Source organism: Taudactylus pleione, unplaced genomic scaffold, assembly GCF_031769625.1.
Source record: "Taudactylus pleione unplaced genomic scaffold, aTauple2 ptg000788l, whole genome shotgun sequence".
Lineage (NCBI taxonomy): Eukaryota > Metazoa > Chordata > Amphibia > Anura > Myobatrachidae > Taudactylus > Taudactylus pleione.
The window spans coordinates 2759144-2772877 of record NW_028285190.1 but is presented as its reverse complement, the minus strand read 5'-3'; the positions used below and the strand labels follow the sequence as shown (position 1 = coordinate 2772877).

Here is a 13734-nt window from a genome sequence, read left to right as displayed (position 1 = left end):
GAAGTGCATAGGCAGTAGTAACTGCTGGCCTGAACATAGCATGAGAAAAACCAGGAAGATACCAGTCAGGTACCTGTCAGTATGATAAAAATATCAACAGCTACTGAACAGGAAACCCACCAGGCCCCCTGAGTGGAACATAGTGACTGTCACACTTCTATGTAAAGATGTGCAGTAGCCCAGAGATGTGCTTTGGTCCATAACGCCAACAGATTCTAGTAGAATTGGTTCTCAATGTTGTAACTATGCACCCACACTCCAGGAAAATTCTAAAGTGTAGAGCCAACTGATTAAAAGAGCGGATGGCTGCTAGGAGGCAGTAAGGGAGAAGAACTCTATGTATGTCAGTTTACATGAAATAGGAGCCTCTACCGAGGCATTAGTGGGTAAGCTCTCACCTGTGAGCGACCAGAAGCCCTCTGGCCGAAATGTAGAATGTCACTGACCTCTTCTATCGCAAAGCAACCCGCCACATTAGGAATAGAGAGTAGCTTCAGTGGGCTAAGACCAATGGTCTACAGCACATACTTCAGTCTGGAGATGTGCAGTAGAAAATACTGTGGAAACTAGCAAAATGTTAGTGGAGACAAGAAGGTCGTAAAACAGGACTCTATACCTGAGCCTGTTCCATTAGAGACGTGTATCTGTAGATTATACTTATACCCCCAAAACGGTCTGCTAGTTTAAGTATCCTTACACCAATATTTACAATGTGTATTATGCCCACCAATCTAATATAACCCAGGTCTGTCCCTGCCTAAATCGGTAGGTGGCCCTAGGCCTTCAAGATATGAATTGTACCTAAGGGCCCTTTAGACTCATTCTATTTAGATATGCGACAATAATATGGAGTACCGGAATCGATACTGAGAAGGGTACCTGTACTTAGACATAGAACTCGTTAGTTATCCCAAGCAAAGAAGGGAGTGATAACCCCAGTAGGGTTAAACAGAAAACAGGTTTTTGTTTCCCAATTATTAGGAAATATACAAAGAATGGGCGTCTTACAAGCTTGCTACCAAGTGCATCACTGTAATGATAATAGGTCCCCCGAAACGGGGCGCCATAGATATAGACTGACATGAACCGAGCTATATAAGTATATATCCTTATATACATGTGACATGTCTAGGGTCCATGCTAGAAGCAATGCCTTAGGGAATTGTGACTATCACTATGTAAGCTGCAGCACATGACTTTAGATTATAGAGCCACCATATAATATGTATGGATATAGCCTACAGCTTCTGGTAATCCCAGGCGGCTTCCCATGCGTGGTATTATAGGTAACCTAATGCTTGTGGAAGTATAGGCCTCCTACACATATACATGTATATACACACACAACCCAATCCCCCGGGAGAGATTGTGTTAAGCGGAGTTATTGTACCAACTTCCGCATCAGGAGTCCAGCCTCCAATCGCAGCCTTCTATCAATATGCTAGGTATCAGACATAAAACTGATAAGAACAGATCCTACCCCTGCTCTTATGGGAAGGATAAGAAGCGATATCCATATAGGCATACGCATACCTACATACAAATTTAGTAGGTGACGATAATATTGTAAAACTAGAACATGAGCAAAAATTAAAGCCATGGAAGGAACTCCAAGGACAAATTTCACTCTAGCATGTATATGTTTCTACTACAGGGCTAGTATAAAATACAATATACATTATATATATATATATATATATATATATATATATATATATATACACACACACACACACACACACATATATACATACCATACCCGTGGCTTACCCCCCCGCAGGGGGACTGCTCATGTACCGCGTGTGGCCGTCACTCAGCTACTGCTCAGGGGCAGGATATGGTAGCTGCGTGCTGTCCCAGACTGGTTTCGATCCTGGGACCCTTCTGTTACAGGTGTACTCGCCTTAGCAGGTGAGCCCTTTTAGCGCCAGATTAACCCACTTTTCGAAGTGGGAATCAAAAAGACTACCTCAGTGCTGTGAGGCAGTAATGCCAACAACTACACTAGCCGCACGTTACTAACCTCTTCCTGTATGTGCTGCCGAAGGGAACACATGAGATATAAATAGATGCACATATGCATACCTTCTAAGGTAAGCACAGAAAACTGGTGAAAGGTTTTAAGACCAGCCTATAATGTAGTATATGTGCTGCCACATATATGCATGGGAAGTCTCTTTAAGGCGAGCCCATGTGAGGCATAAGCCTGGGGATGGGACGCCAAAGTGTGCTAACCCTGGGTGAAGGGTATGCTATAACCATAAGTTCTGGCAGCAGCACCAGAACAGTAGAGCTAGTACACCATGAGGCTATGATACTTCACAGGCTGAGATATCAAGCCATTAGATTAAGCTAGGCGCCCTTTGTTAAAGAACGAAGGGAAGCCTGCCAAGCGGCGCTGCATTGGCGGGACTGTCTCGCCAACCCCTCGCTTCTAGCTGTGATGCATCGATTGAACTGGCCTCTTTCAGAACCGCCTAACGTGGTGTTATGTGCAAAAGGGAATTGGGCTAGTGCCCATACAGCTAGCAACCAGCTATCCACTGTAGCTAGCACTAAACTTCTATTATACAAGGACAGGGCCTCCCCTACCTTTTGCGCTGAAGCACTCCCAGTGTGGTAGTCGTAAGAGACCCACGCTAAAGCACTCCCTGCTGCAGGTAGTGCACTGAGCTATACTGCTTGTGTGCAGGCAGTAACTACAGTCCTTAAAAGGGAAGCAGGGGGGCTGTTTGTTCATGAATACCGCGCTGTGCGTGTGCAAACTGCTACACTCCAGTTAGCACAGCGCTGCTAGCCCCCTTATAGTATAAAGCGGTGATGCTGTCCTGCTGTGACAGGAGTGTGATGGTCATACAGCGCTGCATCGTGGAGCCGCATTGTGCTGGTATAACGTAAGGCTATTAGCCCTATGTTATAGCTAACAGGGAAGCCTGCTCAGCCCAGCCAGGAGCTGCGGGACGCGGCATCTCCTCCTGAGATTTAGATGAGGAGCGTTGCTAATTGTTAAGATGAGCCTAAGCAAAAACAGTGCTGCCTGCACCGGGAGAACATACAAACTCCACACAGCAAGAGCCGTGGAGAGATCCGAGCCCTGTGCTGATACTTATTTGTAGCTAGCACTTAAAAGCACTCCCTCCTACTTCTACTTTTGTGCTAGCAGCACTCCCAGCGTGGGAGGGGGAGGGAGTCGCATTAATTAACCCTGTTGCAGGAGTTAGGAGGCAGCCGCGCTCATTCAGGCGCTGGTCTGCACTGCACTGCATCTTTAACCAGCGGTAGGCAGTGGTGGCTGCCCCGCTGGTTGGGCTGTTGCGTGCTCGCAATTAGGGCCGCGAAGGGGGCGTGGCTTTGCCCCGAGTGCGGCCGCCATTTTAATACTGGGGGGCTACTGCTGCCTGCTTTAGACGCGGCAGGATGCCCTCCCAGATACCTCTGAGGTCCCTTCACGGGGGGACTAATGCCGAGTATGTCTGCGCAGCCGCGCTAACGGACCGGCAGACCGCGCTGCTCTAAGATGAGGGCTTAGAGCACGAGCCCGACTACAGATGGCGCGGCTCTTATTAGACGCGGCAGGATGTATGACGCCCTATCAGTGTGTGCGCGCGCGTGCACTGTAAGGCTCGCCTCTGCCCACTTACTAGGAAAAAGTGGGCTGGGCGTAATGTAGGGAAGACATCCTTCCTCCCGGCCCTTCTGAGCGGGGTACGGGAGCATCAGCAGACACATCTATAAGGCTGGGCCCTTGTCTCAATAAGGGAAGCCTCTATACGCGGGTACTCCTACACCAAGGATCGTGCTGCTTGTCAGCGCTGCCTCATGTAGAGGGACTCGTCTGGTCTCCTGAAGCCCGCCATTACACTACCAATGGCAGATGGCAGGACCTCCCCTGTGCTACACTATTTAGTGAGCAGCGGTGCGGCGTCTGTCATTTGTGTGATCTTACTCACACCGCCCAGCGTTTCTACTCCCATATAGAGAAGGGAGGAACAGGCGTCTCAGTGACAGTCACGGAATCACTGCCGCTTAACACGCACTTGCAGGGGCCCGCGCTCCATCCCCTCGTTAATAGGAGGGGGATGGCTAGGTATAAGCCAGAGACCCGGACGCTGACTGTCGAGTGCAGCGGCAGGTCTCGTCAGCAGCTCCGACACTACCACTTTCACTGGCAGGGGGAAGGAGCCGTGTGTGACAGCCATGCAGTGTGCGCTGTCCCTGAGCCCAGCGTTTTGGCCCACCACTCCAGCTAGTCAGGAGTAGTGGGATATACTTACGGACTGCTGCGGCCGGGTTGCTGGGCAGGGGGGCAAATGAGGAAACCCGGACACGAACCGGTTTCAGTTGTGGCGGGTCCTCATGGAGTCCGATGACTCTGTTTAAAGTCCCCCCTCAGGGTCACCGGACACAGACTGCAGTAGCCGTGTGGTGCCCTCCCGGTGGCTCCCACGTAGCAGGCAGACTGCCACAGTAAGCAGCCTGCCTGTCCTCAGCTTGTTAAATAAAAATAAAAAATAAAAATTATATGAGAAAGGCTGGAGACAGCCTCATGTGCGACCGGCTCTCTCGGGCACATTCTAAAAACTGGGGCTGATGGGGCATAGAGGGGGAGGAGCCAGTCACACTTCTAAATTATTTAAAGTGCCAGGCTCTACTCTACCACCGTCTATACCCCACTGTCTTGAACTCCAGTGTCCCCTAGTGGATGAAGGAGAAATAATGGGATAGGCTGCTAATTTGGGGGTAAACCAATCCCCTTCTCATAAAACAAAAGAACAATATAATCAGCGCCCAAATCTCATCACCAAAATATATAAAAATCTCTCCAGCTCATAGTAATCACCCAAATAGGTTTTATTACATAAAATCACAGAAAAGACATCAATAAAAATATTTCAGCACAATTAAAATCTCAGCCTCAGAACAGGATAATATAGCAGTAGTTATTCACAGAAGAGGAATTCCGTATATTCTAATACTGAATAGTCCACTTAATAAGTGAGTCTCACTGAGATAGTTAATATAATCAAGACTTGACCTTCTGAGGAAGCTCATAAGAGAAAGAAATGCATTAAGGAGTTCTCAGCCTCAAAGAATTTTTCCTACGCAGAACCATTCACCATGGATTTCCCTGTTTGAGCCATGCTGTCCATATCATCTTTATTGTACTAAGGTCACCATTCCCATAGTGTCACAATAACTGCTCTAAGATTCCTCCCATACCAAGCTGCACCGCTTCTGTCTACATACAGGCGGCTTGCCAGACGGCCAAGCGGAGGAGACACGCTTATACGTTTCCACGATAGCGGGTTAGATCATGCAAGGAGCTACTAATGCAAACACTGATTCAGTCATATTGAGCATTTGCACTGCTCTTTTTGTGTACTCTCATATCGCCTGAGGTGCGGTCTGGTTACGGAGGTGAGGAAATCAAGCATATATATAGTGGAATTGCGTTTTTCTGACTGGCAACACCATTACAGGATTATATTAACTATCTCAGTGAGACTCTCACTTATTAAGTGGACTATTCAGTATTAGAATATACGGAATTCCTCTTCTGCGAATAACTACTGCTATATTATCCTGTTCTGAGGCTGAGATTTTAATTGTGCTGAAATATTTTTATTGATGTCTTTTCTGTGATTTTATGTAATAAAACCTAGTTGGGTGATTACTATGAGCTGTAGGGAATTTTATATATTTTGGTGATGAGATTTGGACGCTGATTATATTGTTCTTTTGTAAGCTGAAACCTTTGCCTATTAACGTGGGTACAGATAACGGGTCTAGGTCATCAGAAGGAATGAAAAAAAAAAAACAGAAGAGAAATCCAGGGGCAGAGAGCTCAAGAAGGAGGTGTAGTGTGTAGCTGGTGTGGAAGAGAAGTATGTAATGAGAACAGGAGGGCCCTGCTCACAGAGCTTAAAGTCTAAAATGAAGGGGGGAGACAAACGGAAGACTTAAGGAGTGGGTCAGTGTAAGGGGAGCTTAGTTGTCAACTCACCTTCGGCTATAAATACAAGGGCAAGAATTAAAAGAAAAATTAACTAGTAAAATATATAATTTGATGTATTAGGACAAACACAAAATTAGTTATAAAAACTCACAAAGCACTTACCGGAAATTATTATGGTGGATGTTGCATGCACGTGCCATTAGCACAACCAGCATAGGTCTAAATGCTTTTCCTCTGCCATCAAAATAATAGTCGCACATGTCCTTCAGCTCCTGCGTGGTTATGAACAGCTCCTACACTTAGATCAAGAAAGTAAGAGTACAATGATTGGGAATGTGCAAATCAAAATCAATTAGTTAGACCAGTGATTCCCAAACTGGGTGCCACAGGGCACTTGCAGGAGTGCCACGGGTTGGCGGTCCAGGACCAAATCAAATTATTTATGGCCAATGTGATAAGCCCAATCAATACTGGTGGCTGCCAATCATAAAATATGTGGGTAAACAGAAGCACAACCCTGTCCACCACCATATAGCTAAACCTAAGGACTATAACGTAATTTATAAAAAATTGCCGAATTGCTCAATGAAAAAATAAACACGACTCAGTCTAGGGGTGCCGTGAAAACAATACTGATACTGTAGGGTGCCGTGATTCAAGAAAGTTTAGGAACCACTGCGTTACACCAAAAGTAACAACGGCCGACATTTAAAGAATAGATTTTTCTATACAACAGGTCAGTCCCCTGCCGGTCTGTGACAATATCATTTACATTTTATTAAGGGGGATAGAAAGAGATTTATAAAAAAGCTACACGTATGTTTTATCAGCCTATAATTGCCACTGCTCCATGTACAGAATACCACCGTGTCTTCATATTGGCTAAACAACCAAGACCCAACCTTCATCCAATACAATAAAAGTATACAAGCAATCACCTTCTTGATATCATCATAGAGATTCTTCAGGTCACTGCTCCCAAGTTTAAAGGGATCTTTGTATTTGGCTTCGGTATTGGTCTTACTGCAACAGCACGCCACATGCGATGAGTGGAGCAATCTGGATTGGGGCCTGCTGAAGAGACACAGCGGAAATGACATAATGGATCTTTGGACTTTCATAATAGAATTGTAATAGACAGGCAGGCAGGCATAATGGGGTACATTTACTAAAGTGTAGGTTTTTAGAAATGGAGATGTTGCCCATAGCAACCAGATTCTATGTTCCAGAAGGTGCTAGATAAAAGTTAAGTAGAATTTGATTGGTTGCTATGGGCATCATCTCCACTTAGAAAAACCTGCACTTTAGTAAATATACCTCATGTCTAAAAAAAGACTGTTTGGACTGGAGAACTTAAAATATACAGCACTCACCACCAAAGGGCCCTCACTGGATTGGTGAACAGCACAGACGGTGTAGGAGAGCAAAGTACCTGCAACACAAGACACGAGGCAGCATGAACAACTGGCGGCTGTAATATACTATTGTAGAATTGGCATGCGATAAAATGTATTCACTGCTACAGCATAAAGCATTTGCACCATTCATTCTCTCTAGTGTAAGGCCTTGCATACACAAGTGCAATGACGCCATCTTGCAAATGCAGCATTCACCGTATTGCAATGTGCACACAGTGCTATTGTGACAGTTTTCTATGTTAGTCCCTATGCCAGGGGTTCCCGAACGCGGTCCTCAAGGTTCCCCAACAGTTCAGGTTTTAGCGATATCCATGGTTGAGCACAGGTGGTTATATCAAATTTGCTGAGGTACTAATTAAGTCACCTGTGCTCAGCCGTGGATAACTCTATAACCTGAACTGTTGAGGAGCCTTGGGGATCGCGTTTGGGAACCTCTGCCCTATGAAAAACAGATTTTAATGTATTCACAATTGTAAGAATACATTCACAGATCAAAACAGCTAGGATACCATGCTGCTTTTTTACCCCATTAATGCATTCTTCATGGATAAGGCTCTTTTACAATTGTACATTAAGAGACATATGTATCAAAGCTTGAAGCGAAATAAAATTGTGAAATATATATCACCAACCAATCAGCTCCAAACTATCATTTCTTAAACACAGCCTGCAAAATGTAAGTTAGAAGCTGATTGGTTGGTGATATACAGTATATCTCACAATTTTATCTCACATCAAGCTTTGACATATGCCCCTAAGGGTTTTACCCAAGTTTCACAAGTCACCTGAGGGTGCAAAAGGAATTACCATGGGAGATGATGAGCTGGGGAGATCGCTGGCTCACTGTGAGGTGCACGTAGCAAGGTTGCAGAAATTACATTAATTTTTTTTTTTTTTAAAGTAAGAAAAATATGAGATATGGTAAGAACTTACCCTTGTTATCTCTATTTCTACGAAGTCCATAGGGTTCCACAGGATACCTTGGGGTATAGGTGTGACGTCAGTCGCAGGGCACCAAAGAGTTAAGCTTTCAGCCTCCCAGGATGCACTAGGTCCCCCTCCTATACCCCGCCCCCGGGCCAAGGCACCTCAGTTAGTTACCAAGCCATAGGCCGGAGGAGGAGAAGGAAGAGAGAGAACAAAGATCTGGACACATACAAGAATCACATTCTCACCAGAGGGAGACGGAAAACCGGTGACCAGAGCAAAGCCCATCTGCAGCACAGGTGCGACAGGGCGGGAGTCCTGTGGAACCCTATGGACTTCGTAGAAATAGAGATAACAAGGGTAAGTTCTTACCATATCTCATATTTTCTACTTCAGGGTCCATAGGGTATCCACAGGATACCTTGGGGATGTCCCAAAGCAGTATCCTTTAAGGGTGGGGACGCTCCTGTGCAGAAAGGAGAATCCGCCGCCCGAAGGAAGCATCCTGAGAGGCGAAGGTGTCAAACCTGTAATACCTCACGAAGGTATGGACAGAAGACCACGTAGCAGCCTTGCAGATCTGAACTGCCGAGGCACCACGTCGAGCTGCCCACGAAGGACCCACAGACCTAGTGGAATGAGCCTTCAGAGAAGGAGGGACCGGTAGGCCTTCATGAAGATAAGCTTCAGAAATAGCCATACGGATCCAGGCTGCCAAAGTTTGCTTTGAAGCAGGCCAACCCTTTTTACAGAAGCCATAGAGGACAACAAAGCGTCCGACTTCCTAAACGAAGAAGTGCGGTCAACATGTCCTTAAGGCCCGCACAACATCCAAAGAGGCCTCACCCACGGAAAGACCCGGTGAGTTAAAGGCCGGAACAACTATTTCCTCGTTAACATGAAACTGGGAAACAACTTTGGGAAGAAACTCGGGCCGAGTGCGGAGCACTGCCCTGTTCCCATGAAAAACCAAGAAAGGGGGTCTACAAGAAAGAGCCCCTAACTCAGAAACACGTCTGGCTGAAGCAACGGCCAGAAGGAAAACAGTCTTAGCTGTTAGCCATTTAATATCCACTGAGCCCAGTGGTTCAAACGGCGGTCCTTGGAGAGCCCTCAGGACCACAGCCAAATCCCAAGGCGCCACAGGTGGAACAAAGGGCGGCTGAATACGGAGAACACCTTGCATAAAGGTGCGCACATCCGGGATTGTAGCAATCCTACGGTGAAACCAGACAGATAGGGCCGAAACCTGTACCTTCAAAGAAGCAAGGCGAAGCCCATGATCTAGTCCCGCTTGCAGGAAGGCGAGAATCCGAGACAGACGAAACTCCCGCGGTGCATAACCTCTCGGTCGACACCACTGGAAGAACGTATGCCACACGCGATGGTATATCCTCGCGGAAGACGGTTTCCGAGCTCGTAACATGGTACGCACCACAGAGCTGGAAAACCCCCAGGACCTCAGCATGGCCGTCTCAACAGCCACGCCGCCAAAGACAGCCGAGTCAGGTCCGGGTGAAGACAAGGACCCTGAGACAGAAGGTCCGGTCGTAGCGGCAACCGCAGAGGACTGTCCACGGACAGACCCTGAAGGTCTGAGAACCAGTGCCGTCTGGGCCACGCGGGAGCTATCAACAGGAGCATCCCTCCTTCCTGTTTGAATTTCCGGATTACCCGTGGAAGAAGGGAGACCGGAGGGAACAGGTATGCGAACCTGAACGTCCACCGGACGGACAGAGCATCCACCAGAGACGCCCCTTCGTCTCTTGTGCGAGACCCGTACACCGGCAACTTGTTGTTGTGCCGGGACGCCATGAGGTCGATTTCTGGAAGACCCCACCTGTCCACCAGTAGTTGAAAAACGTCCGGGTGCAGGGACCATTCCCCTGGATGAACGTCCTGGCGACTTAGAAAGTCCGCCTCCCAATTTAGCACTCCCGGGATGAAGACCGCTGATATGGCCGGAAGATTGCGCTCCGCCCAAACCAGGATCCGAGAGACCTCTACGAGAGCCGCCCGACTGCGAGTTCCTCCTTGCCTGTTTATGTAGGCCACGGTGGTAGCATTGTCCGACTGGACCTGCACCGGGTGACCCTGGAGAAACCGCTGTGCCTGCAGGAGAGCATTGAAGACCGCACGGAGTTCCAAGATATTTATTGGAAGCTCCGCTTCTGTCGGTGTCCACCTGCCCTGGAACAAGTGTGGACCCGAAACTGCTCCCCAGCCCCGAAGACTGGCGTCCGTTGTCAACAGGACCCAATTTGGAACCCAGAACGGACGTCCCTTGTTGAGGTGGGTCGTCTTTAACCACCACGCAAGGGACAGGCGAACCTCCGGGGTGAGCACAATCGTCTGGAACTTCAGAGACTGAGGCAGCCCGTTCCACTTGGACAGGATCAGGTGCTGCAGAGGTCTGGAGTGAAACTGGGCGTATTCCACCATGTCGAACACCGACACCATGGAGCCCAGTAACCTCATCGCCGAGTGTAAGGACACCCGGCGGCTGTGCAGACAACTGCGCACCCTTGACTGTAAAGCAGAGATCTTGTCCTCCGTCACGAAGATCCTTTGCTGTCCCGAGTCCAATAAGGCTCCAAGATGCAGAATCCTCCGAGACGGGATTAGAGTGGACTTCTGCCAGTTGATTAGCCAGCCGTGCCGTTGCAGCAGTGCAATGGTCAGGTCCAAGTGGTGTAACAGGAGCTCTGGAGATCCTGCCACCAATAACAGGTCGTCCAAGTACGGCAACATGCGGACTCCTTGCAGCCGCAGAGAAGCCGCCATGACCGCCATAGCGTCCTGTATGTCCAATGACACCATGTAGTCCCCAGGTTCCAGCGCCAGAATGATGGACCGTAGGGTCTCCATCCGAAACTTCGGGACCCGCAAAGACTTGTTGAGTGCTTTGAGGTTGAGAATCGGACGATATGACCCATTGGGTTTCTGTACCAAAAATAGATTTGAATAGAAACCCTGGCCCCTCTGGGAGAATGGAACAGGCACTATAACTCCAGCCTGGAGCATAGTGTGCAATACCTTCCGCAGCTCCGTAGCCTTGTTCCGGTCTGATGGTAGACCCGTGGTGAAGAATCGAGCCGGGGGTCTGTGCCGGAAGGAGAGGGCGTACCCGTGAGAGACCACCTCCAGAACCCAAGTGTCTGTCGTAGTGAACGACCAACACCGGGAGAACTGCAGCAGGCGGCCTCCCACCCTGGGATCCCCCAAGGGGAGACCCGGACCGTCAGGCCGCAGGCTTGTCATCTGGCTTGGGGGCCGGACGTCTGGTACTCCATGCCTGTTTCCGGGGCTTGACCGATTTCTTAGGGCCAGCCTGTCGAGGAAACGACTGTGGTTTGGGCCTGCCCTGGGCCCTAGATGACCGAAAGGACGATGGTCCAGAACCAGAAGGAGCAGCGGCCGACGGGAGACAAGCAGATTTGGCTGCCGCCAGCGTGGCCACAATCTTATCCAGATCCGGACCGAAGAGAACTTCTCCGGTAAACGGCAACGCTTCCAGACCTTTCTTGGATCTGCGTCCGCCTTCCAGGATCGCAGCCACAAGGTGCGACGAGCAGCTACCGCTGCTGAAGAAATTCTAGACACCAGAGTACTAATGTCTAGAGCCGCCTCGTTGATGTAGGTGGCCGAATCACGGAGATTGCCAATCAACTCCGCCTGTTCGGCCGGACAGTCGGATTCAAAAGAAGCCTCTAATGAATCCGCCCAGCGCTCCATCGCTCTGGCAACCCAGCAAATGGCCATAGCCGGCCGTGCTGCCCCCCCTGCAAGGGAATAAGCGGACTTCAGGCAGATTTCTACCTTGCGGTCCGTAGCATCCTTAAGGGAGGACATGGATGGCATCGGCAATGTGGCACTACGGACAAGACGGGTCACGTGAGAATCCACCTGTGGAGGGGATTCACACTTAGCAAAATAATTATCCGCGAACGGATAAGCCACCGCCAGGCGTCTCTGCGGCTGGTATCTTTTGCCAGGTTGTTTCCACGCCTCCTCTAAATGGTCCACCAACTGACCCGAAAGAGGAAAGACTGTGGCATCGCCCTTCACATCTTTGAAAAAGGCATACTTAGATTTAGCCGCTGGGGGAACTTCGTCCTCAATCACCAAGGCTGTGCGGACCGCCCGAATAAGTCCAGGAATATATACTTTGGACTTAGCATCAGCGTCCTTAGTATGGAAAGGTTCCTGATCGTAAGGATCCAGAATCTCCCCATCATCAGACGTCCCTTCGTCATCCTCATAAGGAGCGGACAGAGACGCCACCGGCCTTTTATGAGGCCGCATCACAGACTCCCCTTGCAACACATCCGACAAGTGCTGTACAGAACTCGTCAGGGAGTTAACCCACGCTGGCTCCTGAGAACCCGGGAGCGGGGAAATAGGGAGACTGTGGGGTACCACCAATTGTCGTGGGAACCCCTGCATGGGTGACGACACCACAGACTGCTGGGACAAACCCATCGGAATAAACGCGGGCTGCGGAGCTAACTGGCCCACTAAAGCTGTTAACGCCTGAGCGAAACAAGCCCAGGGCGGCTCCTGTACCGGTGCTGTAACCGTAATAGGCCGCGCCATGGACAAACACTGCCGGCAAAGGCCCTCCGCGCTACCCTCCCCCTCCGCTAACGGTACTTTGCACGTGGTACACTGTAGCCGGAGGGGAAAATCACTTTCAGACATGATGGCACCACGTATGTGACCTCTCTCACCAATTAAGTATTAAATAGGCGAGAGACCACCCTGCAGCACCGCACCGCAAGGGCTTTAGCAGAAAGAACAGGGACAGTAATAAAGCTGACAGTTTAGAGAAGAAAAGTTACAGGCAGCGCTAGCACAGTCACATACAATGCAGAGAAATAACAATTCCTGCACTAACAGCGCTGATCACTCAACTACACAGACACAGGGCCTGGTAGGACACAGCGCTGCATACACAGACCTGAGCCACAGCGGAGGAGAGGTATGCGGGGGGACCCAGACCACGATGCTTCCTTCCAGACTTCCAGCAGCGTTCACCATGCGTTGCAGAGAAGATGGCCGCCGAGGAGCAGAGAGAAGCTGGCCTGGGGGAGGAGCGCTGACACAGGACCAGTCAGCACAGTGCAGAGAGGGCTGTGTGCAGCGGGGGAGGCGCCGGCTGTGAGACAGGGAAGGCGCGCTCCCCTGGCATGCATTTAACCCCTGGGACGCCGCAGCGCTACCGCTCTGCTGCGGTCCGCTGTCCCAGGGGGTAGTGGAAGCGCAGGTTGGTCGCCTGGCTCCACGCTGCAGCCAGTCCCCAGGGAGCCCCCTGCCTGGGGACTTAGGACCATGTGATCAGCGGGGACCCACCGCGGGACCCCGCTGCTTACCTCTGTCCCCCTTGAATCCGGCCATGGTCCGGAGCATCTGGGGTCACCGCTAGCTGTGACC

General features: G+C 49.6%; 1 protein-coding gene across 3 annotated transcripts in view; it reads right to left on the bottom strand.

Moving 5' to 3' along the window:
* PDSS1 (decaprenyl diphosphate synthase subunit 1) overlaps positions 1-13734 on the bottom strand; it is a 29469-nt gene that overhangs the window by 11551 nt on the left and 4184 nt on the right. The window contains exons 2-4 of one of the 3 annotated variants that reach the window (XM_088457803.1): positions 7330-7388; positions 6895-7030; positions 6119-6249 (exon numbers count right to left, since the gene is read on the bottom strand). In XM_088457803.1, the coding sequence (XP_088313929.1) occupies positions 6119-6249; positions 6895-7030; positions 7330-7388 (326 nt within the window). Of the gene's footprint in view, positions 1-6118; positions 6255-6894; positions 7031-7329; positions 7389-13734 lie in introns of those variants that run through there. The other 2 variants (XM_088457804.1, XM_088457805.1) reach the window with 2 other exon arrangements.